Here is a 25,387-nt window from a genome sequence, read left to right as displayed (position 1 = left end):
TTCCTTACTCCAATTGAACATAGAGTATACAAGAATTTGTGCATTTTTAACCTTGAGCCTCTTAGATGGATGCTTGGCCCTTGAAACTAATGGCACTGCTGTTGTCAGTCAACTATCAACTATGGATATGAACCAAGACCAGTCTAAAGAAATATAATATTCTTCAAGCCAGGGTAAAAAAAAGAACAAAAGAAAGGTCATCCCTCCGGAAAACATAAACAAGACTAAGATTGACATGACATGACTCGTGGGGTCCCAAATATCCAACGGGGCCAGTAAAAGTCCAACCCTACAATTGGCAAGGGAAAAAGAAATGCATGAGGAAAAAAGACAACGAAATTTCCCCTCTATTAACTGAAAGATTTTTGTGTTCTGTGAGCTTTTTTCCATTCATAAAAAAAAGTACACATCTGTTCCATAGAGCGTCATATTTATTCGGCAGTAGCCTCAACCTCACGCGGCTGCGCGGGTTGGATGCGTCGGCGATCGCCGTTACCGTTGCGGTTAGCGTTGGCTTCTTGGTCAGCCGCGGCCTGGATACCCTCGCGGGCGAAACGCTCACGCTCGGAGCGGATGACACTCAGAACGCTCTCGAGGGAGCGGCGCCAGACCATCAGGCGGCCTTGGACCTCGGACCACTGCTTCTCACCGAAGACACGGTAGGTGGCGCGGTGAACGAGGAACTCGGACTTCAGCTGGGACAGGCGGCCCTCGACGAGACCGGCACGGATGGTGTCAATAACCCACATCTCAACCTCGGAGGCGGGGACGCGCAGGGCAGAGGCGATAGTGGCGTAGGGGAGCGAGCGCGAAGGGGTGGAGGATGCCAGCGAGGTGAGGGTGAGGAGACGCATCTTGGTCTGCAGGGCATCGGCGTAATCAGCGAGGACACCGCCAGAGATGGAAGCGAGCGGGGTGGCCGCAACGAAGGTCTCGTAAGCATCGAGGGTGTCCGAGGTGAAGAGCTCGAGCAGCTCGAATAGAGTGCTGTCGCTGGAGCGCAGGGCCTGCACGGCGTCTGATGCGGTCAGGGGAGTGAAGTCGAAGACGTTGGAGCGACGCAGAGCGCTAGCGAGTGCGCGCACAGCCAACTCGCGGGCTTCGGGCTTGCTGACGTCGGCAGCGTCGATGGTCTCGAGCGCTTGCACGATGTGAGTCTGGGCCAAATCCTCATCACCGGCAGCGGTGGCGGCCTCGGCAATGGCGACGTGCAACTTGCGGGTGTCATCGCGCTCCAACTCCCACGCGGAGAGCCATGTGGGGAGCTGGGAAGAAAGCTGGGGCTTGAGGGCTTCGAAGGCAATTCCAGATCCGGACTGGCGGATCACGGCCACAACAGCGAGCAAAACGTGGTACCGGCTCGAATCGTTGGAAGAGAGAGTGTTGAAAATGGTGGTGAGAATAGAGATAGCGAGAGTAGGGCCGAACTGGGGCGAGGTGGTGATGGGCTTAGCGAGATAGGTGCAGATGCGAGGAAGGAACACGTCGGCATCGGAAGACTGGTGAACGAGGTGAACCAGGAGATTGTAGGCGGAGGTGATCTCTGCATTTTTGTAAATCTAGGTTAGTTTTTGTCCATCAAAGATCCAAGTGCCAGATTCCGATTATCTGCAGATCATTCAACACTCCCACTTACCCTTCTCGGGGGCACTGTTCAAAGCGGTAGCAGAGGAGACGAGCTTCTTCAGGACTTCATCGCGCTGCTTAAGGTCGGCCTCGCCTTCAGACTGTTCCTGCTGGCGGAGAGGTTCGAGGAGCGGGGCGATCTCGGACTGGAGGCTACCCTCTTTGCGGAGGGCATCGATGTACTGGGCGAACTCGTCGGCGAGCTCGGTGAAAGAACCCTCAATGAGGAGGGTATTGGTAGGGGCGGGCATGATGTTGGTGGGAAAAGGAGAGGAAGAGAGAACGTGAAGTTCTTGATGGTGGAGTCTATCGATAAGTTGAGAAATTTCAGTGTGTGCCAAAAAAGTCTTGGCGAAAGGAACACCACAGTTGAAACATCTCGACTGATCTTTGTTATTTTTTTCAAGTCTTTCACTTGATTTCGAATCTTTTATTGCGGTGAAATATTTAATATTTATGCTACAATATTTACTACACTGATCTTTTCTGTTCAATGGGTTGCCAATAATTGGTAATATTACTTTTAATCGAATAATGCGCGAAATCGTCACCTGCGCAGATAGAAAAGGAACTCCCACCCATAACAAAACAAGAAAGGACAGGCGCCACGTTCATAGACATGTGGACAATCGGGGGAATCGAATGCCTTGAAACAATAAAGCAAAATGGCATCGCGATGAGCTAAGGGAATAAAAAGAGGACGCTATGCGACCCAACCATCAAGGGGTAATTAACTGCCCAAAGACTTCAGAACATCTTTCCTTTACAGGACCATGCGAGCAGCAAGGAACATGAGGCCAGCCATCAGACCAGTGGAGTACTGAGTCAGATCACCAAGAGCGACAGCGGCGTTGGTGGTAGTGCTGGCAGGAGCCACAGACGAAGTTTCGGAGCTGGAAGACTCGGTCGCAGTAGCCATGGCCACAGTGCTGGAAGCCATGGTGGAAGAAGAAGAAGCGGTGGTGGTGGTCTCACTGGCATTCTTGGAGCCACAGACGGCGGCCTTCTTGCAGGCGCGCTGACCCTCAGCATCATCGGGGTGCGCGTCAATGCACTGGCCGTAAGTGGACTGGCAGACGTAGAAAGGAACAGTCTGCAGGTAGGGGGTCACGTCGGGGATGGAACCATCGCTGCAGACACAGGTGAACTGCAGAGTGGACTATTGAAACCGTTAATCTCCTGGGCGCACAGACACGATACATAGTAACATACAGCGTCGCATGAGTTGAGCTTGGTGCCTTTCTGGCAAATATCGGGGCAAGTGTTGCGCTGGGCAGAACACCAGGTGCCTATATCTTAATTAGCACTTTGTCATGGTCAGCACGGCCAGGGTACATACTCGGTTCACCGGGCTTGACCAAGCCAATATTGAAGCCGGCGGGGAGGGTGTAGGCAGAGTCAGTGGAATTGGCGCCCATGACGGCAGTAGCCAGGGTCGAGATTAAGATAATTGAAGAACGCATGATGGATAGAGATGTGTAGAGAGATGTGAAGTGGGAAGAGAGAGAGAAGAGTGAGAAAAGAATGGGCAGGTGCTTAGGTACTTGTATCCAAGGTTTCAAGGGTTCCAAGGTATCAAAGGGTTTATGGGAAAGAACAGGGCCGACTATTATTATTTGCCAGGGTAACCCCCCTATTGGCATACCAGGTGGAGAGTTATATCACTAGTGTCATTGTTTTATTTTCTTACCATTGGAATAATTTTTTTCTCAGAGTTGCACAGGCCTTGTTTTCCTAATTTGCTATACGCCTGACCTAAAAGGGCCTGCAAAAAGATACCAGGCTAAATTGGAGGGTCCTTGGCTGCGTGTAACTAGGCCTAGTCAGGCCAAGTTAGCCCCTGCCGATTGAATCCGTACGAATCACAGGCCTCCGACGGAGATTGTTGAGTACACAGTGTTACCAGGAACCCTGAGATAAGTCGCTTATGGTTCTGTTTACTCTGGACATTCTTGCCCGAATTCCCAGATCTCCCCATCACCGTGTCCCTTACGGTTAACTACCGGTTACATGCCAGGGGTGAGACAATCCATGTCTGTGCTCGAGAACGGTATGATTGGTTCTTTAGTTCAAGGAAGCACATGGGATTATCTACTTTAAAGCATCCAAGGTTTTGATGTTCGCTCCACCGCAAATCACAAATTGCAAATCCATTGGACCGTGCAAAATGATTCGATCCAATATATGCACGTGACTGTTTATCATGACCTAATCGGTATACCCGGAGCCGAGGTTAAATTATGTTAACCGTTGGCGCCCTAATATACTACTGAAACTGCTGAAACAGGCCCTTTATCTACTTCTGGCTTATCACAATTGCGCCCAATATAACCCCCCCCCCAACAGCCCCAAAAAAACAAGAAATGGCAGACCCGGCCCCGGCAATCGCGCACCTCCGCACCAACTCGTGGGCAAACAACCTCATCTGCTCGGCCGACTATACACCGATCCAAACCGACTCACGGCGCATAAAGCCCACAACCGGCGAAGATGGCTACTTTGCACAAACCCTCAACACACCCACCACAATCCCTCACTGCCTAACCCTACAACGGCGCAATCTCACACCCGCGCCCGCTGAAGCCCCCACCTGGCTCCCCACAACAAAACAAGATGCATCTGTCAAGCCCACCCCGGGCATAAACCCAGCGGACATCATTATGATCTTCGATCTCAGCAGCCCCGGCCTGTCTGGCCACCCGTCCACCGTGCACGGAGGCATTGTCGCGACACTGATTGACGAGGCCATGTCCCTCGCTGTCGCGGCGCATACCAATGCACCCACTGCCCTCAGTACGGCTGACGATAACCCGCGCGGGAAGATCTTTACCGTGCAACTTGATGTCAGATATAAGAAGCGCGTGGCTACACCTGCTTTGCTGGTTATCAAGGCGCGAGTTGTTGGCAGGGTCGGGAAGAAATTCTGGGTCCGGGCGCAGGCGTTGCAGGAAAATGAGGAGGGTGCTAAGAGCAAGGTTGTCAAGGCTGATGCTATGGCCTTTTGGCTTGTGACGTCCGACTCGAAGTTGTGAGCGTCATCCTTCTGTTCTTCTCAGGCTCAAAGCTCGAAGCATACATTAGGGAATCGATTTCCCGATGTACATATAGGGATTTTGATCCCGTACATATAACACCCGATCTTGCACATACAGAACCAGCTAGGTCATACATAGAGCATAGAACTAGGCCTGAATTGGACACCCGGAATCTATTTCAAATGTATATGCATCTATAAAACAACCATCTACAACTTCTCCATCTTCCTAGTCCCAATGTTCCGACTAGCACTAACAATCAACCCAATCTGCGTACTCAACGCAATAACATCCCCAGCCTCATCAACAATCGTAACCTCCAGATCCGTCCTTCCATCCCTAACAGCCTTAGTAACAACCCGACTATACAGCCACTCCACCCCCTCAGCAGGAAGATGTTTCTTCATATCCACATTAAGCGTAACAGTAGGATACCAAGACTTGGCCTTCTGCCCAGCAACCGAAGACCCACTCTCCTTCGCCTCAGCAGCAGCGATGGTATCAAATCCATCCAACGCCATGGGAAACGTATCAATCAGGTAAGGCACCGCAGCATCCGTCCAGCGACCATTAACATCCCCCCCAGGCCGGAACCTAGTCCACTGATCGATATTCAAATTCCCAGAGCGCTTCTGCTGTACCTCACCAGTACCAGGACCAAACAGCTCAATATGCGTCCCAGCCTTACGGAACTCTGCGAAGGGCGCCACAATCTTCGTCCAAGCACCATCAATGCCTGTCCGGCCCAGCGCCGCCAGATCAACAGAGCCGTCTGCACGCGAACCTGCCACTGGAGCTGGGAGAGGCCTCCACCCCGTGTTCACGCTAATGCCGACCTCGGCCTCTGGCGGGCTGACGGTGATATAGCCAGCGAGCATGAGGTCTAGCTGGCCGGGGTTCTTGTCCGAGGTTTGCAGCAGCTTGATGTGGATTGTGCTTGTCCGACGGCCGATCTTGACATCTTCCACTTCGAAGGTTACGGGGCCTGAGGCTGTGCGGCGTAGGAAGGAAAGTTGGATGGAAATCGGGGATGCGGGGCTTTTGTATTGCTTTGGGTGGGCATGCGCAAAGTGCGTTAGGGCTAGTTGGTAGATTACGGCTGTTGTGTAGCCGCCGTGCGGGACTGGAGCGTTGTTAGTTTTTGTCAATGGGAGGTGAGGGTTATATGGGTTTGTAGTACCGGTTCCAATACACCATTCTGGTCGGAGGAAGGCGCTGTATTTGTTGGAGCCTTGTGGAGTGACCTTGATGGCCTCTTGGAAGGATGGATTGACGGACATGACTGTGGTGAGGTTTGATATATACAGGGTTTAGAATGGAAGAGGTCTAAACAACATCATTTATATAGTCTGATATACAAACCTCCCCCATACATCGGTGGACCTCGGCGTTTTCCCCAGACCTCGGACGGCCCTGGAACCGAGATGAGTCAGCTCATTAGCCCCGGGGAATATGGCCCCGGAGGTTTTTCCAAAAAAAATACCCAGCAAGGTCATATCCAGGGCCAGAGGGATTTGTGATGTAAGAGGGCTGTGGGAACCAGAAAAGATCGAAGTGAGAAGGTCCCTCTGATATAGATGATAGGTCCATCGGGAAATAATGAGAAGATATTCATAGATTGCGCTCGGTGATATTACTCGGCAGAGCTTGGCAGCTCGCGTAGCAGGTAAAGGGGGTCTGTCTGTGGAGTAATCAAATTCTTTAATATCTAGAATACGAAAACGAGGCTAAATTCGATGATGAGCCTGTTTGCTGTATAAAAACATCTGACCCCCCTCCTGCAGTGTATCTGCAAGAAGACTAAGATGGATCACCATATCACAGGTATTGCATCTCAACACTCTCCACCGCTATCACTTCAGATCATTAACGAAAGCAAATAGGAAGATCGTCTGGTTATGTTGACCCCAACTTTCCAAACCCAGGCGGCGAAAGAGATACCCCCGTGATTATTTATGGCTACACGCCTTCCATCGCTCTAGCTGCTTTCGCAGCCGCATGGTTTTTTCTTCACTTCGTCTACCACACGACGCAAGCCATCAAGATCCGCAGTTGGTGGTGGTTGACCTTTTCCGCTGGTCTGATCTTCGAAGTGATAGGATACATTGCACGATCCCTCTCCGCCAAAAAGGATCCTTACCACCTCATCTACTTCATCCTCAACTACTTCTTCATCGTTGTGGCACCTGTATTGCTCGCCGCTGGTATCTACACCATTCTATCAGCCCTGATCCCACGAGTAGGGAGCAAGTATTCAATCCTACCACCAAAGATCATTCTGGCATTCTTCATTACTTCAGATGTCATCTCAACAATCGTCCAAGTCGCCGGTGCGTGCCTCATCGGCATTAAAGAGTCGCGTCGGCAAGATCCCACGACGGCGAATAATATCCTCCTGGGCGGCCTTGCGTACCAGGTCTTTGTCATGACTATCTTCGTCATTGTGGCTGCGAGTTTCCAGTTTCGAGCAAGACATGCTATCAGAGCAAATGGGCTGAGGATCTTCTGCTTGGCTTTCTCCGTTTCGACTATTATGGTTTACCTGAGAACTATATTCCGGCTTGCGGAAACTGGTCAAGGTCTTATGGGAGAGTTGCAAACCAATGAGGTGTATTTTGCGTGTCTTGAATTCGCGCCTATTGCGATAGTGGCTCTTCTCTTTGCCATTTGGTATCCTGGCCGCTGCGTAGGCGTATCGGTGCGGGTTGATGATAAACCATAGCTTTTGACATTGAAGCAAATATAATGTTTTTTGGTCTTGAACTGAATGAGTCGCATCTATATTCATCCTAAATGAGTACATGTCAAGGCCGAAATAGGAAAGCGCTACCCGTATGTTTGGTACCTGCCTAAATAAGCAGCAACCTTTCCAGACGAGGCAGAAATTTCCCCCCAGAACTCACTTCCGACTTCATCTCCTCTTCCCTTCATCAAATTCATCACATCCTGTCTTCTCTGCAAGTATGAACAGCACTCAACAATGCATCCTACCTAGGCATTCACCTACACCATTTGACAACAACCACAATCTTGGAACAACCCAACGGGAAGGACCAAGGCCAACGTTTTGACCACCCCGTGAACAACACGAAGCTACGGCGTGACATATTGAACAACCACTACTGTTCATCGCTATGATACCGGAAAGTAGGAAACGCCAATCCAAAAAAAGGCCGGACAAATCGAATTCCTTTACGCCTTATGCCAATACTACGGTGTCTACACCCCAGACCAAAAGATCAAATCTCCCCTTCTGCTCTTTTCCTATGGCAGCGTGCCTAATCGCGTTATGTAAGAGGTCCTCACAACAAGTCATAGCCACCCGCATGTCATCTCACTCTCAAACCTACCTGGATCATGCTTGTGATGGACAAGAACATCCCATCTCAGCTTAACACTATCTCTCAACACGTACGAAAAGCCCTGCTTATTGCCGAACATAGCAAAGGGGCTACAGAATGAGTGGGAGGATTCTCAGCGTCCGAATGGCGTGATCTCCCTTGTCCAAGTCTCAGCTATGAATCCTATGATGGAAATGGAATCAACCATGAGGACATACTTCATGCTAGATGCTGCTGAGCCAGAATCATCTGGGCCCTAGGTGATTTCCGGTGCACAACACACCTTGTGATTCTTTCGGTCATAGGTGTAGGCGCATTCGTTCAATAGCGCGTCTAGACACTGTCCGAAATTGACTTGGAGACTGGATAGCGGAAATTCCCGTGGGGGTGTCGAGGCCTAGTCAGAACCCTAGCAATCGTCCTGCCACCATGGAAGGAAACTTGCCCTATTATAGCGCTGCTGCCTATCAGGCTCATATTGAGGCAATGGAAATCAACTACAGCCTCCGATACTGTAGCCCAACCAACCCGTGGCATGGGTGGGAGCATGAGAAAATCCTTCATTGTCCCTTGGTCAGTCTGTGGGGTCATCTAGAGCCTGGTCGACCTTCTGGCGTTGCTGATGGGGGCTCAGTGACATCCTTTATGATGTAGTGAGCCCTGAGAAAGCCAACGCTACCACGCATCCTATGTGGAGTAGCTTTTTCTTCAAAGAGATTTCCTCGAAGTTCTGTTTGACATGCTTAATCGGCGAGAAAATCGTGAGCCTATTTTGCATTACCGATACAAGCAAAGCCTCGATCCTCACACAGTGCTTCGAATACAGTCCTGCGGAAAAGCATACTGCGAAACACTGTCAACCGGAATTTCAATACATTCAATCAACGGACCCATAGACATCTATGCTACCACTGGCCCCTGTAGATACGTCTCAACCCTCCAGCAGTGCTTCACATATGATCAAAATGTCCCACCTACCTAAAACCCCTCAACAGTCAAGCGCAAGACTGAGAGTGTTGAAGCTGTGAGGTACAGGCCAAAGGCGAGGCCTTTTGGAACAAGAGGGTCGTCTGCGAGGGTGGCCACAATCCTTGAGACCCATCAAGTCCCGACGCCTCCTCCGGGAGTTGGAGGATGCATAAGGCGACATAAGCATCGACAAACACACTCACCGAACGGATCTATTTCGAAGCATCGATTTTCCAAATCCCGAGCCAAACGCATTCAAAAGAGGATATCAACGACATCCATTGTGAGATCAGATCCACACCGACTCCAACCAGCATAGCCTGCCTGCCTTCGGGTTCGCTTTTCCGTGGGTAGTAAAAGCTACCCTCGGGGACCAACGAGGCCTTCCTGGTCTTCGAGACTACGGAGCCAGTAAAATTTCAACTGGCACATCCCCTAGCAGCGCTTCAGTACAAATGGGATACCACCCATGCTTCGTGATGCGATGATCGCACATGATGATCGCACAAAGTAAATAAAAGGAGCGATTACCGCGTCTGCTTTTCTTATCTAAGCTCCTCATGGTACTATACGACAATCAATCTCGAGTCTTTTCTTGGTTTTCTGAAGCATGGATGGACGCAGGAGAGCATACCCTTCGTCCAGGTGAGATGAGATCGGGCCAAATCATGCCCGCAAGTGGGTATTGAAACAGACCCGCTTGGGAAAAGAAAAAGAGGCATACCTGTTTTGGTCCACGGGTTGATCCATGGATGCATCGTTGACATCCAGCTTCTAAGAAACTACATTTTCAAAATGATTTCCTCTTCTCTTTGGCACCATAGGCCTTTTTACTTTAGATCACCAAAATGTTGGAGATGTAGTTATTCATAAGGAACCACTAGGAAATTTTCCAGATGTTCAAGTAATATTTTTTTTCTTTTCTATCCTTTAACCCGAAATTGTAAAAGAATTAAGATGCTTGGAATGCAAGTATGTCTTCCTGTAGAGCTTCCATGTATGTACCATCTCGACTTAATTAAGAATGTGCCGTAATAGATGTGTCTGTTAAAGAGAAAAAAAAACTCCGGTCCGTTTTGATGTCTTCATGTATTCGTCTTCGCATGTTCATATCCTGGAAATTTGAAATTAAATTGCTCACTAGATCACTCTCGCGATGGCAATTTAGCTTGGCCCGGGTGTGCTCCCAAGTGGTACAGACGCTGCCAATTGTTGCAGACAAGAAAGAACGCCTATAGAAAATTAGTCAACTAAAATAATGTATGATATCATCCAAAACTTACCAGTAACTCCCTGTGTCAGGGTGGCTTTAGCCTCCGTGCTACGCGAGCCCAATGTGACTGTCATGGCATAATTGATAGCCTTCGCGCTCTGCAGCTTATTAGCCCACCGGAAGACCGGCTCGTCTTCACGGTTATCGCCGACAACCAGCAAGAAATCAGGCTTTAGGACATTTTCATTTTTGTTTGCATGTGCCATGGCCCATTTCCAGACCCTTTCGGCCGCGGATGCCTTATTGGTGTGGATTGTTTCCACGATCAAAGCACCCTCGACGGGAATCGCATGTACGCCCAAGTTGGCACACGCGTCGTTAATATTGCCCGCACATTCAGCAGCAGATCGAGCGGCGACATGGCGGTCTTCGGCGGATCCGTGGTGGAAGACTAGTGAGCAATGGCGCTCTTCGATCCAGCTACCCTCAACACGAGCTTGGAAGTATGCTAGGATATTAGACACAGATGCCTTCCATGTTCTGACATGCATCTTGTCTGCAAGGTGGGTCCAGGATTCGGCGTTCGGCTCGCGCACGAAGGAACCGTTCTCGGCAATCAGACCAAGATTGTTCACTTGTCGGAATAGTCGTTCCATTTCCTCTGGCATGCGCGCACTCATTACGTAGACAACGTTGGCGGGGTCTTCGGTTAAGTCGTTGAGAGTTGTGATGGCGCGCTGCGGCGTGGTTAGAATGATGCTGCGCGGTGATCCCCATGAGGCTAGAGTGTCTTCGTAATCGATGATCATGAGCCGTTGCTTGGAATTGCGATACCGCTCGGTGAGTCGGGATACGGATAGTCGGGGCACGGCCATGATTTCTCGTGAAGATTGCTCGTTCCAGACACGGGTGAGTGTTTCGCTGAACGATTTCACCCAGTTGGCAGTGGAATTTTTCAGGACTGCACGGAGTAGTTCCTCCCAAACCTGCTTTCGTGTCTCCTCGTCCCGAGTCAGTGCTGTGTGAATTGCTTCGCAACATTGGCGATAATCCCAAGGGTTGACCAAAAGAGCATGGTTTCCAAAAACAGATGCGCTGCCGGTGAACTCGCTAAGAATTAATGACCCGTAGGCTTTGTCGCCGCATCGACCATCCTGGCAGTAGACAAACTCATGACTAGTCAAATTCATTCCCTCGCGTAAGCTGGTGATCATCAGGGCATCTGCCACTGTGATGAGAGCAAGGTACTGCGGGAAGGCTAAGTCTTGTTTGAGGAACACCAAAGGTTGATGAGCGAGGGTCGAGTGTGTGGAGTTAATCCGCATGGCAATATCAGAGAGAGTAGCTTCCAGCTCTGGTTGTTCCGTTGTGCTGGTTGCCACTTGAATCAACACAACTTTATCAGCCCATTCTGGGTAGGTGTTGAGGAAAAGCTCGTAGCTAAGAAGTTTTTGGCGAATACCACGAACGGAATCAATTTTATCGCGCGAGACGATGAGACGCTTCCCTTGATAGCGCTCCGAGATTGTCTCAACCCATCGCTCCACGTCCGTTGCCTGGCGGCGCTTATCCCAAGAAGTTGGGTCGATGCCGATGGGGAACGTGCCGACGTTGACGAAACCGTCTTCCAACTGGATTCCTTCAGGTGTTGCTTCCACACACAGGATCCGACTGCATGTCTGCAGGAAGTGCCGGCAGTATTCGTCCGTCTGGAAACCAATAAGGTTCGCACCAAGAATGCCCTGGAGAAGCTCCTTGCGCGGTGCCAAGCACTTGAAGACCTCCGACGAGGGGAAAGCAATATGCAGGAAAAAGCCAATTTGTGCATCTGGCACCAGTTTGCGAAGCATAGCTGGAACCAGTAACAGATGATAATCTTGGACCCAGATCGAATCACCGCGCTTCCAATGCTTCGCGATGCGGTCTGCAAAAGCCTGGTTCAACTTGACATAGTAGATCCAGGAGTGGTCCTCGTAAGCTTTGCTCTTCGGGTTATCCGGAATCTGATAATGAAATACCGGCCAAAGAATGGTTTTGCAAAAATGCGTGTAATGCCCGTCAAAGTCACAGTCATTTACAAACACGGTCAAAGACCCATACTCATCTTCTAATTTCTCCGCGATGTCTCGGCGGGTGTGACTTGCCAAGACGTCAGTGGGCATACCCAAGGTGCCCACCCACATCATGCTATCCAAAACCCCGGCGTCTGTTGCGGATCTCACTGCATTGCGTAGGCCACCATTTCCTTGTTCCGCGGTCTCAATGGTCCATTCGGCTTTCGAAAATGACAATTTTCGGCTCGCCGTGCTCCCCTTTCTTAGTCTCACATAGGGAGCAATAGTTTCGGCTGTAGGAGGCCGCTGCGCCACAGGTTGCTTAACGGGGCGAGGTTCTTGATGTTTGAGAATGGATGGAGATGGCGACACGACTGGCAATGGCTTTGGTTGGTTGAACGACGTTGTGGCACCCCATATCGGGGAATGACCCTCACTCTCCGTGAGAAGCCGGTTATCCTGGTCGGTAGCCAAAGGGAACGGGTACCCGTTTTTCTCTTGCTCTACCTTGCCTATGTGGGAAGCAAAGATGCGCTCATGATCCGTTGTAGCCCCTGGTGTAAGACCCGGCGTTTTCCCTGGAACGGGCTTCTCGAACAAGCTAGCCGTGGCCTTGGGGATGGGTGTGATCCCATCGATGGTGGGGTTTGCGGATGGAGGAGGGCTTAGAGTAGGGGGAGAGCGGGTGCGCGAGTTGTTGATCTGGAAGTTGACAGTATGAGGCAAGAATCTACAGTAATTCATCAGTTAGCCAAATATAGTTTTCAAGGTCGAGGAATAGCCACGTACAGAGACGCTATGAAGACAGTCATGTTGATTGGTGCCCGGCCTAAGTGGATAGGCAGAAGAATATCAAAACACAATGCGAGAGAGAGAAAGGCAGAGAGAGACGTTCCAACCTGTAGCAATAAGTAAATATATGCGACGAGAAACGAGCGGCTAGAGATCTAAGGCCAAGCTGAAAGAAAAAAAAGGTTAGTTACACGATTACGATGTGTTTCTCATGACTACGTCATGTGAAAGTCCACAGGGTGCCAAGTAGTGGAGAAGCAGGTTTGGCAGTGGGTATGGCAAGACAAATAAGAATGAATAGACAGATCTAGATGCTGCATTCAGAGAGATGACATGAAGATATAACTTGGAAGGTTTTCCAACTAAAAAAGATATTAGGCGGAACCAAAACGCCAGGCTTATCCATCGCCTGACAGGTCTTTACCGTCTTGTACCGGGTTTACCCCACCTAAGAGTCAGCTGGGGTTGTTCCTGTACGGCATTACCGTATTGTATGTAAAGAACTATAGCAGGTCGTCTGTGATTGGCGGAATATCTGCAAATATGTCACCTGACATGCGGTATTATTTCTCCCCTTCCGTTCTGATGTTGGAAGTTCATCCACTCATGCCATGACCTTGCGTCTTACCTCCGCTCCGGTGTCTGGTGTTAAGAAACGCAAAGCCCCTGCTCCCAAACCCCGCGCCTCGCCCTTTGCTGCCCATGCGCGCCGCAAACCTACATCTGGCGGGGGTCTGAAACCCACTGCAAATCTAGGTTTTGATGATCCGCTTCCAGACGTAGGCGGGTCTCATTTCATATCGGAGACTGCCCCGGTTCGGAATGTGCTGCAGGCTATCCAATATATCCGCGATGGCATGTTCGAAGAACTTCCAGCACGGGCGGGAATGAACAGCACACGCATCGCAGAAGTCCTCAATCTACGCCGGTCTTTGCCCCCACTAGCCTCCGTGGCCCATGTACATACCATTTTGGAGGCACCAACACGGGTAGAAAGGGAAATCGTCGAACAGATTCAGACAGGTCGGATTCGGCGACTCATTATACCGGGTCGAGGCAATGATGCGGCAGGGCTGGGCGATTGTTTGGTGCTATCAGAGGATTGGGACAAGCTGGTACAGGAAAGCCCTGCATTGGAGCAACCAGTCAAGGGTGAGTTTCCGAGTCAGGGATACTTTGAGGGTCATGGACTGACGAGTTTTCAGAGAAATTCCTTGATATTCTAAAGCGTATGGGGACTTCCTCGGCGATATCGCAGGGGGTCTTCACGACGGATGAGTACAGGGCCTTGCTCCGTGCTGGCTTTATTGTCTCATCGTCATCTTACACACAGGGCACATTAAGTATTGCATCACTTCCTAATCTACCTCAAATGGCGACTTTATCAGCAAGTCGAAGCGAGTCTGTCTCGCACTCCGAGCGCTCCGTGCAGTCAGCTGCCCAGGCTCGTGCTGCAACTTTGTTCTTGTCTCTCCCTAATACGGGAACATATCTCCGCTTGTTAGGATCAGGTCGTGCACATCTGCTCGCTCTTCTCAGGCGGTCTGCTTCTGGCGAAGCCCCTCTGGGTCTCATGAAAGATCGATGGGATGGGGCTGTTGAGACTAACAAGAGCTACGATGTAGCCAAGCGAGCCCGTGGCGAGTTTGCAGGAATCTTGCCGGGTAAGACTAGGAAATGGAAAGAGCTATTCGGGATGCGCTTTCGATGGGTGCTAGAGGAAGCACTAGGCGCGGGACTAGTGGAGATGTTTGAGACTGGCAGCGTTGGACCTGGGATCCGCTGTCTATAGTCTATATCCCTACCTAAACTGGTAATCCGGTACTAAATAAATCTATAAGATCATACACTTTTATAACTTGATAATGTGATCATGAAGTCTAGAAGATAGTTATGTTCATGAAATCGTCTTAAAGAAGCAACCTTCAAATTCTCACATAATCTCGCCCCGAGCAAACAAATAAGAAAGACATCTCGTCAACATTTAATTTGCTGAACTCTCGCATTTCCTTTTTACCCTCCACCTCTCTGCATCTACATATCTACTTTCTTCATCGCCAAGCCTTCATCCCTCCATCATGCCGCTAATCCAACTAGAACCACATCTGTTCACCAGCCTCCCTCGTCACCCAGATCTTCCAGGGGGCGCCAATACCCCGGATCTGCGGGGGTTTATCCAAGCCGTCCTGCTTGAAGCTCAGCCTCTTCTAAACCAGTTCCCGTCGACATTGAAACCAGACTGCAAGCTACGCTCATCTCCACCATCAAAGGCAAAAGTGAAACTTTCACGGGGATGGCGAACCCTCCAAGCCCCCCAGGGCTCAAAACCCAAAATGGAATTCTGGGTATGTCGCCAAAGCGACCACCAAGACTCTAATCGTTTGCCTGGAACAGTTTCCCTATGGGAATTCCACGACGGGTTGCGATACAACCATGCCGAGCACGAGATGGAGTACACGCCCAGCGTAACGAGCGTAAAGCAACTTCTGAAATGGAATGAGCCGAGACAGTGGGATTCCAACGAACCAATTACTGCTGGAAACATGAGCTACAAGCATTTCGAGGTCGAACGTAAGTATAAAAGTCCCCGGACACAGCTATCGCACAAGGACAGCACACTAATATCTAGCCTAGTCAATCTTATTGTCCACACTTTCCATCCACGGGCACTCATCCGGCCCCGGGCCTTCATATCTTGGACTGTGTCGGCGACCTTCGCTAGCTCGTACCAAGCAACCCGGGTCAACCCAGACTACGGCTTTATTACGGTGCAGATTCCCTTCTATTTGACTAAACCGATCATCCCGGGATCCCAGTACGAGGGAATCTACGCTCAGATCATGGACGCCGTCCCGCAGCGGGTTGTCTTCGCTTACTATGCCAGTGTCGAGCGGGTTGAGCTTCTACCGCCTCCTCCTACACCAGTCTCTTCGGATGTGTCGTCTTCGGCGAATTTGAACACCCCTGCTACTACTGCATCTCCTGAGCGATATCTTCGATGGATTATGGCGACGACTTCTGAGGCTGGTGGGAAGATTCCTAAGTGTGTCCAGCGGAACTGGACGCTGGGTGGAGTGCCGCGGGCTGTTGTTGGTGATGTTGGATTGTTTATTCGGTGGGTTGTCAAGCGCAGGGAAGAAAGAAGAATGGAGCAGGATTCTCAAATGGGGGAGGGCTAATATGTTGTTGGTCTGTTGAGTGTCTTTCTTGACATTCGCTCTACTGTGTCATTTCGGGTAATATCAACGGCTGTGGATTACGATCAACGCACAGAAGCCTCAAAAGTCAGAAGCAGACAAATACAAAAGCAAAAGATATTTCTTTGTAAAACATCCGAGCTCACTGAATCACCTTACATGTATCTTTCGAGCATATATTCTCGGTAATGATTTCACAGACAAGCCTTACCAACACCGAAAGCCTGCAACGCAGCAGTTATACCAATGACAATGGCAGTATCGTTGATACCATGCTTAGCATACCAGACAGAGCTAGCCCAGAGCAGGATATTCGCGATTCCGGCCATGGCTTTGTTAACTGGGTCCTGGAGAAGACTGGGATCACGCGCCCATTGCCAGTGAAGAAGACCTGTTCATGATTACGGTTAGGGCTTGGCTAGGAGGAAGAACATTATGAGCATACCGGTCAATAGGAAGAAACCACTCCCCTGTTGATAGGAATCAAGTCAGTATAAAGCGAAACAGGCTTTATTGATATTGGCACCAAGGCCACGGTTCAACACACCTGGTACCACCCCAGAGTTCCACAAGCCCACGGATTAGTGCGCGCGATAGCTTTGAATCTTGGGTCGGCTGTCCATTGTCTGCCCTTGATCTACACAACAATCAATATGATGCTTCAGGGGTTCTGAGGTTGAGAATAATACCGTGTGTCCGATGGAAAGCAATACAAAGGATACGGCCGATGCCTGCAGCAGTGTGGGAGACATTATCAAAGTTGTAATGTAATAATGTCTTGTAGGATAGAATGTTCCAGGGGTTCTAGTTTCGAGATGTGTACTAGTTGCGGAGTATATGAGGTCTCCTAAGTACCTCGGCTCAATTGTTTGGTGTGAAGATGCCACCGAGTGATACGATAGGCGGGGATATACATCACAGCTTTTGATTTTATTCTACTTACTTCATACAACTTCATTCTTAGTCACATATAAAGACTTGATATCTAGAAGAAAAAAAGGTAGTGTAGAGAGATAGATCATAGAAGCGGGCGCGCTCACCCCTGGATTTGTCCGAAAGGTGGGAGGGCAATAACTTGGCTAGACCATACTATACCCCTTGTCAAGAAGATGATCGGCAGCACTACTTCAGCAATAATCCTTGTAGATCCCCGTTGCAGGCGAGCAGCAGAAAAAGCCAAGAACTCGAAGATTGGTGTTCCAGATGGCGGAGCCACGAGCACCGTCCACCAGGTCATGAGCTGAGTCTTGCCCCATATAGATCCATTTGGTTTTGATCCATATTTGCTGCTCTGGGTCGTCAGATGGAATACGTGTATTTTTAGACATCAGCGGCTTGAGGTTCTGACTTTCACAGAATTCCGATGGAGATTCGCAAAGGTCGAATGGGAAGATGATCTCACGAGTATGCTCTAATCCCAGTATTGGTGAGATGGGACGCACCTCTGAGGGTAGTTGGGAGGTCATTAAGGAAGATATCAAGGTGAATGGGAGAGAAAGATGAATTGGGCAGGAGTCATATTAACCTTCCAAGGTAACTTCCACCGGAGTCATCTATGGATGGACATCCAACAGCATTTTAAGGTGTAGAAGTAAACAACCTTGATATAGCCACTGAAGTAGTCTTTTGGTGGTCTTTTTAGATGTCTTTTTAGATGTCTTTTCTGATATCCTTTCTCATCCACTACCCGAATGGGCGGATATAACAGACACAAACTCATTTGCTGCAGATCTAGATTTTTCAGTTATTATCTTTGACCCTTGTGAACAACAGTTGAGAGACTTCCCGTTACATATTTGCTCCATATAAGACGTCATGTTTCATGTCTATAATTTTATATATATTTGCTACTAGCACCTAGCCAATGCAAAGAGATACGCTCGCGTAGCATAACGTGGATGTACATATGTAGAACAAAAAAGATCAAGTGCGTCTTGCTAAGCTTATATGTTCCTAGGTCTAAAGCTAATCCTTCTCGTACATAAGGGCACATGCTTTGCTCCTGTATAGCGGTAACATATATAGATGACGAAGCTACAAAAGCTCCAGGAAAAAAGAAATTTGAGAAAAGAATTACAATATATGTCGTAAGAATAGTGTCCCCTCTGGGAAGCATCTACCTATGACCAATTATGTACCCAGTCATCGGATTGAAGAGTATATTATCACTACCTAAGTCGGGAATAGCATTACGAAAAACTCCAAACCCAGCGTAATCCATGCACATATCCAAAACAATCACATGACACTGACATCGTTGATATGGAATCGACACCAGGACGGGGATCCAGGTCGCAGTTCGTTGAGAAGAGATATTCTCCATTCCATAGCGATGCCAGGCCATTTTTGACACGCCAAACTCCTTCGGCTGTCCAAAAAAGAAGAGAGGAAAAAAGACGCACTTTGCAGCTCACTCCAAGTATGAATAAAGTAGGCTAGAACGGAAAGGCTCTCCCGGGTGATATGACTCCGGGGGGAAAGGGGGGAAAAAAAGGAAATAAAAATAATGGGGCATAGAAAACACCAACGTCGGCGGCTGTCGGTATGGTGATCATGAGGGCATGAAGTTTAACCCTCATAAGGAGGATGGGATAATCAAAACGTATCAACAAAGTGGAGAAAAGGGAGAAAAGAGGGAGGGCATAAAAGCCAGTTCACGTGGCTGGTAGTCAGCCATATCGTACACACTAGAACCACACCCAACGCATCACCGCGGTCCGGAATTATTCAAGTTCACTTCCACCGGAGCCGGGGGCACCGAGTTGGACGATGCAACATGTGCCCGCAAAGCGGCAACTTCGGTGCGCAAACCTGTCAACTCATCGTGCATTGTCCGCACGTACGCCCAAAGCTTATCGATTTGGTTGGCGTCATTGGAATTGGCATCCGGTCCATCGAATCCTTTGAGATGAGATAGACTGTGGGTGCTGGAGTGGCTGTGCGAGGGAGTGTGTTTGGTTGCAGCTTGCATGCCAAATCGGGCATCCGGGGAAGTCATACCCGGTGGCGGAGGCAGCTGTGGCGCACCTGGCTGCGGCAGGGGCAAGCCTAGTGTAGGTGGTGCGTGGTTCGAAGATTGATTCGCTCGCCCGAAAGAGGACTGCGGGTGTGGCAAGGACTGTCCCATACCGGGAGAGTGTGCGCGATGTGGCGGTGCACTATCATGTTGCGATGAAAGGGCGTTCGGGGACAGCGGCTTAGGACTGTCACTGATATTGTTGGAAGGGAAGATAGACGAGCTCGAGGTGAGTCCCGCAGGAGGGAAAGTCATGTGTGCAGACTGCGAAGCTGATGTTGACACGCTTCCACCATGATTGGCTGGGGGTGGGAAAAGGTGGCTGGGACGACCTGCAGCGATTGGCGGGTAGGTGTTTGACTGGCGAGAGTGAATTGAATCAGACCGAGCAACTGTATCTGCCTCATGCTTGCGGATGCTCGGCATGGTCATTCGTCGCTCGTCTTCTTCATCCATGCGCTCAGGCTCTGCTGTGTACATCAACCCATCCATGTCGTCGGGTCCCCCAGTCGTACCATCGCCATACTCGTCGTCTCCCGCAAAGCTGCCCATACTCGCACGTCGACCCGCGCAGCCTCCCTGTCCTTTATTGTGGCGAGCAAGCGCATCACCTCGGGCGAAGCGACGTCCACATTTAGGACAGATGTGTGGTCGCTCGCCGGTGTGTAGCTTTGTGTGACGCTTCAAATCGTGTAGTCTTCGGAAACGTGACTGGCAGGTTTGGCAAACGAAAGGCTTTTCCTGACTGTGGGTGAGCAGATGACTCTTGAGATTATGTTGCCGCGTAAATTCTGTCGCGCAGTATGGGCAGCGGTGCTTTTTCGCCGATGGAGAGCGAGGGCTGCCTCGATTGTAGCCTGCGTTCGGTAGGCTCAGCCCGCGACGCGGATCATTAATATTACCCGTAGGCATTGGGTATGAGAATGCTTTGCCATCGTGGTCGATCTCGGAGTCATCGCGCGACCGTCGATCACCATCCTGAGAATTGGATTCTTCAATCGGACCAGGGCTAGCTACAGTCGAGGTATGCATTAGTGAGTTGTGATGATGATCGTTTGATCCGTAAGGGTCCGATGACGATTCAGTCGCGTGCGAGTCGATTTGCATATGCTCTGGGGCATGGACTGAAGGCTCATGAATCGGGGCACCTGGTGACTTTTCGCTAGCACCCAGAGCCTCTCGTGCCACCTGTGAACTGTTTCGTTCAGCATCCTTCTCATGCTCCGGCCGATCCGCCGGTACTGATGTTGGACTTGTCATTGGAGGAAGCTGATCTCTGGATCGCGAGACGTGTAGGCCGGCGCTGGCAATCGAGCTCAGGCTCTCGGGTTTGGAGGATTTGAACAAAGAGAGAGGTTCAGAGCTGGTGATGGAGTTTCCGGATAGTGAGTTGGAGACGGCGATGGGCTCGTTATTCGACATCAACGTCGCCATGGAGAAGAAAGGTTTCGCGCCAGCCTCAAAGGGTGGACGAGCAAATGCGACAGCTACTTTGGATGCCATGTTAGGGTCATGTGAGGAGGATTGAAGGGAAACGAGCTTGACTAACTTTCATCCACCGGGATATATCAAAGATGTCAAGCAGACGAGGTTGGGGGGAAAGAGAGCGAAGACGAGGGCGTGTGGGGCGTTTCTCACGAGTGTGGCGCAAGCTGACGAGTGGTTTCAGCTTTGAACCTGTCAAGATCCACCTGAATGATCCCAGGGGCTTAATCCTTTAAAATAGCGATCGGGAAATGAGTGGATGAGATTCAATGGCCTGAAGTTTGGAATGGAAAAATAAGAGAGAGATGGAGAATGTGAGTGGTGAAGACAGAGAAGTGGATGGTAATGAACTAGTTATTCCTTCACACCAGTTACGGTCTATGATTCGAAGGCAAAAAAAAAAACAAAACACGCAAAGAGAATGAACGTGTGAACAGAAACCGGGCAGGGGATATGTTTGGTGGGGACTGGAGAGGTCGAGGCTCTGGGAGAAATGAACCCTGAGGCAGTGAAGTATTGGGTACTTAATATTTTACTATAAATACTATGTATTAACAAGTATACAGTACCTTGTTAAGATTGAGGCTGTGTAGACCGCTAACACAGTGTGGCTGGCTCGTGGGGCACTTCCTGCGGCTGACCTGTCTTTAAGAGTACACGTTGCCTTACATTTCCTTACATTTCTTACATTCTATTCAAGTATACAAGTATACAATATAGAAAGCCATGATCTATATCTTGAGGCTGATGAGATCATGTCTTTTCAAACCGGTATTGTGGCCTTACGGCTTACAGGCAATCGGAGTGATGTCACCCGCGCACAATATATTGTATACAATACATTCTAACTTCAATTAACTGGAAAGTGTGGTCTTTTGGAGATCTGCAGATCAAGTGGATAGATGCTTGTATGTACATGTACGTACATGTACATACATGCAGACCCTATGTAATATACTAACTCATTGACCACCAGCCACTTATATCCTTTAATTACAATACTAGCATGTATATTGTCCAAGGCTGCCTTGGTAATACAAGGCGTACATTTGCTGCGCCATGTTTCAAGCATTATACTTATAACGTTGTACTTTGTGAAAGCCTCAGGCGATTCCCAGGATCGACGTCCACGAGCCCCATAGAACAGTACATACTATGTACCAAGTATGTAGTCTCAAAGCTCTAACTTGCAATGATTGAAATGGTCAAACTACATCCTACAACACATGACATTAGAGGAACTCCGTGGAATCTCCTCGGCCTTGGAAATTTGTTCAACCTTGGAAGCCTCTAGGGTTGCTTACCCCACCCCCAAAAATAGCGTGTGGCTGAGACTCATCATTCCTTATATATTACTCTAGATGCTTTCATGAAACGCGAACTTTCTTAGCCAAGTCTCGCTTTGACTTGGAATGTTTGTGTTAGGCCACGTGCTCGAGATGGATATTCCATAGCCTCGAAACTGTCCAAGCATTGACTATGTTAAAATTCCCATCAGGTATCTTCTATAACAGGTACGAATGCCCATCTGGTTTCCTGATGCCAATCATCCTAACATTACAGTATTGCTGGAAATCGGTCTCACCACCTACACTCTTTGATCACCGAGCCCTAAAGCCAAGATATACTATACGATATTAAGGATACTAACAGTAGTTCAACTATAGTAGCTCTCTTGTAGTGCAGGAAATACCTCAATCGGTAATATGAATACTACTAGGTAAGTACATGCCCATGTCTTGTTAGTGTATGCCGGAAGGCACAGCTATGTGATTGGCCACTATCCCAAATCAATCACACTAATATAAACACAGTTTCTGCCTGTTCACCGTCTCTGCGGGCAACGCCTCACCTACCCAGCTGCTTATCTCCTCTCCCGCTCTCAGATCTCTGCAGTCCTTGACTTCTTACCTCTACTTCTGTGAGCACCAAACCAAGTCCTCGTGCCCCCCCCCCCCAAATGGAAGCAGCAGGATTTGTGCTCTCGCTCGTTCCCCTAGTATATGGATACGCCGTGAAAATAAAGTTTATTAACCCTGTTTGGGAAGTTCTCACTCTCTATCGCCTCCGCCAGAACTATGGCAGCCTACGCCCAAAGTTCGATATACTACAGGCATTAGCTACTACAGGCATTAGCGCTTATCATAATATTTCCTGACGCTACGCAAATCGTGCATCGAGTTGAAAAGCATGTGCTCGGCGCCGAAACAGACGAGGTGATAATGCTACAAAAACCAACATCGGAAGATTGCACAATGCTAGCTGTTGCTGTATGTATAGAAATATCACTCAATCAAGTCCGAGGGTAATACTAATATATCCATAGGCAGCTATTATAGCGCAAGTTGCCATTACAGCCTTAGCACTTGAAGACATTAGCAGGGTCCATTGGACTGCAGAAGCAGCATTTGTGCTCAGCTTGACAGCTGGAGGCCTATCAGTTTTTTATGCTTGCTTGGTGCAACAGAAAATGAGCAGCCTTTTCACCGCTGATGATGTCAAAGACTTTTTCAGCAAGCCCAGCGATTCAAAAGAACTTCGACTCCTCGAGCGACGCCTAGATCGTTTGGTGTCAGAGATACGAAAGAACAATTCGAGACACCAAAATATAGCAGAACTTGAATCAACGATCAAGCAGTTTACGAAAATAGATAGAAATCTGCTTCCTTCTATTCTATTCTTATGGTGAAGGCGCTGACCATTCTTTTGAAATCTGCACTAGCATCTTTCATCAGTGGACTTGGTATCTACTTTGGATGTTTAGCGTTTAATGAAGAGGGTTCTCGAAAGCCTCAAGCACGCAATCTCGCAATCTTCATCGTCTACATTGCGACGAGCTGTTTCGGTCTATTAATATATTACGTGCCGTCTACATTCAAGAAATTAGAGTTGTCGCCAGCTCGGCGCTATGTACAAATTATGACCAACGAACTTGCCAAAGATTCACGTGCGGAAGAAATGAAGATTATTCAAAGCATCAATGCACTACTGAATCCAGAAGAGCAGGAAGCCTATATGGAGCATCAAACTGATGACTCTATATCCCGGGAAAGAGGACCTGAGCGCATGGATAGACCTCAACACAACCATACGCATGATGCTCCAGTCCAACGGTCTAACGAGAATTCTACAAATTGCTGAAGCTTTGGTCAATCTGCCTAGGAGAAATGAAGAACCAGCGGTTCGGACGGAATGGACAGGACGTCCAAGAATAAGCATTGCATCGGGACTCTCAAAATTTGCCACGATGATGCAGAATCATGGAAACCAAGGTACAGTTCTCTTCGTCAAGCATGGCGTGAAAGCTAATGCTACCTAGTGATTCGTACACAGTATTGACCTTTGTATGAAACGAGATGGAGAAATTACTCGCCACCAAAATATTAGCGATTCGGTCTAGAAATGAGGAGAGAACCTCCTCTAGGGGCATCCTGCTTTTTATCTATCTGCATAATTCTCTTTGAGACTACTAGTCCCACATATTCTGTATGTATTCTAGAATTACGAGCAGGCTGGCTTTCCTTGACAATAGGGTCGGAGAAACAACCTTTAGGAATGAGAGAGTGTAGATGACACCGAATTCTGGAAGTATTGTACCAATATGGCCCTCAATCCCCAAGCATTGGCCATAATGGTAACATGAAACGATCCATATTTATCAGAAGATTGATAATACTCCTGTGATAAATATCATGGCGGTATTGCCCAGTCATGATATGTGAGGCGCTCCTTCAATCTTATTTTGAGGTATTTTGGGTCGTGGCTTCTTTTGATCAACCAGTTATTATGAGTCCAATTAGCTCTTTCCGTGATAATACGGAGAAAGTAATCGAGTGGCAAAGAAAACAACAGCAGTTGTGAGCCCCTTTCTCGTCGGCGGTTAAATTGTTTCACTGTCGAGGGCTCCATGCTGACAGATATCCGATATATGGCTGTGATATGACTGATTGACTACAACTCTTCTCCATAAATCCGGCAGAGATCTTGGCGGAGAGAATCGGGAGATAATAAGAGAAGAGGAGATGAAAGGGAGTGAAGGATACCCCGAGGTGTCTAACTGGACATGCTATGCATATCTGAGGTGGCGGTCCCTAGCTGGGCGGCTGCCAATCTCAATATTCACACATGGGGATCTAGAAAGTATACTTATTATATTTAGTTCGATAGATTCTTAGGATTGAAGAGAATGAAGGACAAATACTAAAAAAAGAATTAGAGAGATAGAAAAAGCTACTCCGTGGTAGCCATTGATGTATGCGTGAGCAAAGCACTATCACAGGTGTGACCAAAGACTACAAAAAGAAGCAAAAATAGTATGTGCACAGACCTTTTTCCCCCTCTTCTCAAATCAAGGGATATCTCAGGGTGCTTAATCGAGTTATGTGACTGGACCTCGAAATTGAGTTGACCGGGTTCTTTCATCCAGTCATTCACATCTTCCCTGTTTTTTTTCCCTCCGCTCATCCATCTCACACACTAAAGCGGTTCTGCATTGCATCTGGTTGGACGATCGGCGGATTAGCGCCGGGGTTGGGGGGTGACAGAGGTGCATCGTGAGCAAACATGGCCCCTACTCGATCTTACTGGCCCGTTACTCCACTGTGACAAGCTTGGCTGATCACTTCCGCCGGCCAGTCACACTTCCCTCTCAACGCCTCG

The 25,387-nt window shown here is 48.9% G+C and overlaps 13 protein-coding genes across 13 annotated transcripts; 6 read left to right on the top strand and 7 right to left on the bottom strand.

Annotated features, from left to right (window-relative positions):
• Positions 1 to 431: 431 nt before the first annotated feature.
• On the bottom strand, positions 432 to 1,877 carry N7517_011078 (PCI domain protein; the record flags this gene model as incomplete). Its single annotated transcript, XM_056728801.1, has 2 exons — positions 432 to 1,543; positions 1,637 to 1,877. 2 exons carry the CDS (start codon positions 1,875 to 1,877, stop codon positions 432 to 434), a joined length of 1,353 nt encoding a protein of 450 aa, XP_056574616.1.
• Positions 1,878 to 2,389: 512 nt separating this feature from the next.
• N7517_011077 (uncharacterized protein) lies at positions 2,390 to 3,089 on the bottom strand (the record flags this gene model as incomplete). Its single annotated transcript, XM_056728800.1, has 3 exons — positions 2,390 to 2,785; positions 2,839 to 2,915; positions 2,966 to 3,089. The coding sequence occupies 3 exons, from the start codon at positions 3,087 to 3,089 to the stop codon at positions 2,390 to 2,392; spliced, it is 597 nt and encodes a 198-aa protein (XP_056574615.1).
• Positions 3,090 to 3,989: 900 nt separating this feature from the next.
• On the top strand, positions 3,990 to 4,658 carry N7517_011076 (PaaI family thioesterase; the record flags this gene model as incomplete). The annotated part of the gene is made up of 1 exon (XM_056728799.1): positions 3,990 to 4,658. One exon carries the CDS (start codon positions 3,990 to 3,992, stop codon positions 4,656 to 4,658), a length of 669 nt encoding a protein of 222 aa, XP_056574614.1.
• Positions 4,659 to 4,870: 212 nt separating this feature from the next.
• On the bottom strand, positions 4,871 to 5,941 carry N7517_011075 (thioesterase family protein; the record flags this gene model as incomplete). Its single annotated transcript, XM_056728798.1, has 1 exon — positions 4,871 to 5,941. One exon carries the CDS (start codon positions 5,939 to 5,941, stop codon positions 4,871 to 4,873), a length of 1,071 nt encoding a protein of 356 aa, XP_056574613.1.
• Positions 5,942 to 6,466: 525 nt separating this feature from the next.
• N7517_011074 (RTA1 domain-containing protein) lies at positions 6,467 to 7,383 on the top strand (the record flags this gene model as incomplete). Its single annotated transcript, XM_056728797.1, has 2 exons — positions 6,467 to 6,485; positions 6,545 to 7,383. 2 exons carry the CDS (start codon positions 6,467 to 6,469, stop codon positions 7,381 to 7,383), a joined length of 858 nt encoding a protein of 285 aa, XP_056574612.1.
• Positions 7,384 to 8,431: 1,048 nt separating this feature from the next.
• On the top strand, positions 8,432 to 8,656 carry N7517_011073 (uncharacterized protein; the record flags this gene model as incomplete). Its single annotated transcript, XM_056728796.1, has 1 exon — positions 8,432 to 8,656. The coding sequence occupies one exon, from the start codon at positions 8,432 to 8,434 to the stop codon at positions 8,654 to 8,656; it is 225 nt and encodes a 74-aa protein (XP_056574611.1).
• Positions 8,657 to 10,135: 1,479 nt separating this feature from the next.
• On the bottom strand, positions 10,136 to 13,050 carry N7517_011072 (putative alpha,alpha-trehalose phosphate synthase subunit TPS3; the record flags this gene model as incomplete). Its single annotated transcript, XM_056728795.1, has 3 exons — positions 10,136 to 10,203; positions 10,255 to 12,968; positions 13,028 to 13,050. 3 exons carry the CDS (start codon positions 13,048 to 13,050, stop codon positions 10,136 to 10,138), a joined length of 2,805 nt encoding a protein of 934 aa, XP_056574610.1.
• A 591-nt stretch (positions 13,051 to 13,641) lies between these two features.
• Positions 13,642 to 14,822, top strand: N7517_011071 (Stk19 family serine/threonine-protein kinase; the record flags this gene model as incomplete). Its single annotated transcript, XM_056728794.1, has 2 exons — positions 13,642 to 14,182; positions 14,236 to 14,822. The coding sequence occupies 2 exons, from the start codon at positions 13,642 to 13,644 to the stop codon at positions 14,820 to 14,822; spliced, it is 1,128 nt and encodes a 375-aa protein (XP_056574609.1).
• Positions 14,823 to 15,108: 286 nt separating this feature from the next.
• Positions 15,109 to 16,209, top strand: N7517_011070 (SRPBCC family protein; the record flags this gene model as incomplete). The annotated part of the gene is made up of 2 exons (XM_056728793.1): positions 15,109 to 15,601; positions 15,665 to 16,209. The coding sequence occupies 2 exons, from the start codon at positions 15,109 to 15,111 to the stop codon at positions 16,207 to 16,209; spliced, it is 1,038 nt and encodes a 345-aa protein (XP_056574608.1).
• Positions 16,210 to 16,421: 212 nt separating this feature from the next.
• Positions 16,422 to 16,979, bottom strand: N7517_011069 (uncharacterized protein; the record flags this gene model as incomplete). Its single annotated transcript, XM_056728792.1, has 4 exons — positions 16,422 to 16,618; positions 16,673 to 16,697; positions 16,775 to 16,864; positions 16,917 to 16,979. The coding sequence occupies 4 exons, from the start codon at positions 16,977 to 16,979 to the stop codon at positions 16,422 to 16,424; spliced, it is 375 nt and encodes a 124-aa protein (XP_056574607.1).
• A 375-nt stretch (positions 16,980 to 17,354) lies between these two features.
• Positions 17,355 to 17,693, bottom strand: N7517_011068 (uncharacterized protein; the record flags this gene model as incomplete). The annotated part of the gene is made up of 1 exon (XM_056728791.1): positions 17,355 to 17,693. One exon carries the CDS (start codon positions 17,691 to 17,693, stop codon positions 17,355 to 17,357), a length of 339 nt encoding a protein of 112 aa, XP_056574606.1.
• A 1,241-nt stretch (positions 17,694 to 18,934) lies between these two features.
• N7517_011067 (C2H2 zinc finger protein) lies at positions 18,935 to 20,746 on the bottom strand (the record flags this gene model as incomplete). Its single annotated transcript, XM_056728790.1, has 1 exon — positions 18,935 to 20,746. One exon carries the CDS (start codon positions 20,744 to 20,746, stop codon positions 18,935 to 18,937), a length of 1,812 nt encoding a protein of 603 aa, XP_056574605.1.
• Positions 20,747 to 23,647: 2,901 nt separating this feature from the next.
• On the top strand, positions 23,648 to 23,869 carry N7517_011066 (uncharacterized protein; the record flags this gene model as incomplete). Its single annotated transcript, XM_056728789.1, has 1 exon — positions 23,648 to 23,869. One exon carries the CDS (start codon positions 23,648 to 23,650, stop codon positions 23,867 to 23,869), a length of 222 nt encoding a protein of 73 aa, XP_056574604.1.
• Positions 23,870 to 25,387: the final 1,518 nt, after the last annotated feature.

This window comes from Penicillium concentricum, assembly GCF_028827145.1.
Source record: "Penicillium concentricum strain IBT 3081 chromosome Unknown utg000006l_segment0_segment0, whole genome shotgun sequence".
In the NCBI taxonomy this organism is placed as follows: domain Eukaryota; kingdom Fungi; phylum Ascomycota; class Eurotiomycetes; order Eurotiales; family Aspergillaceae; genus Penicillium; species Penicillium concentricum.
The sequence above is the reverse complement of the archived record's forward strand: the minus strand, read 5'-3'. Positions and strand labels throughout refer to the sequence as shown.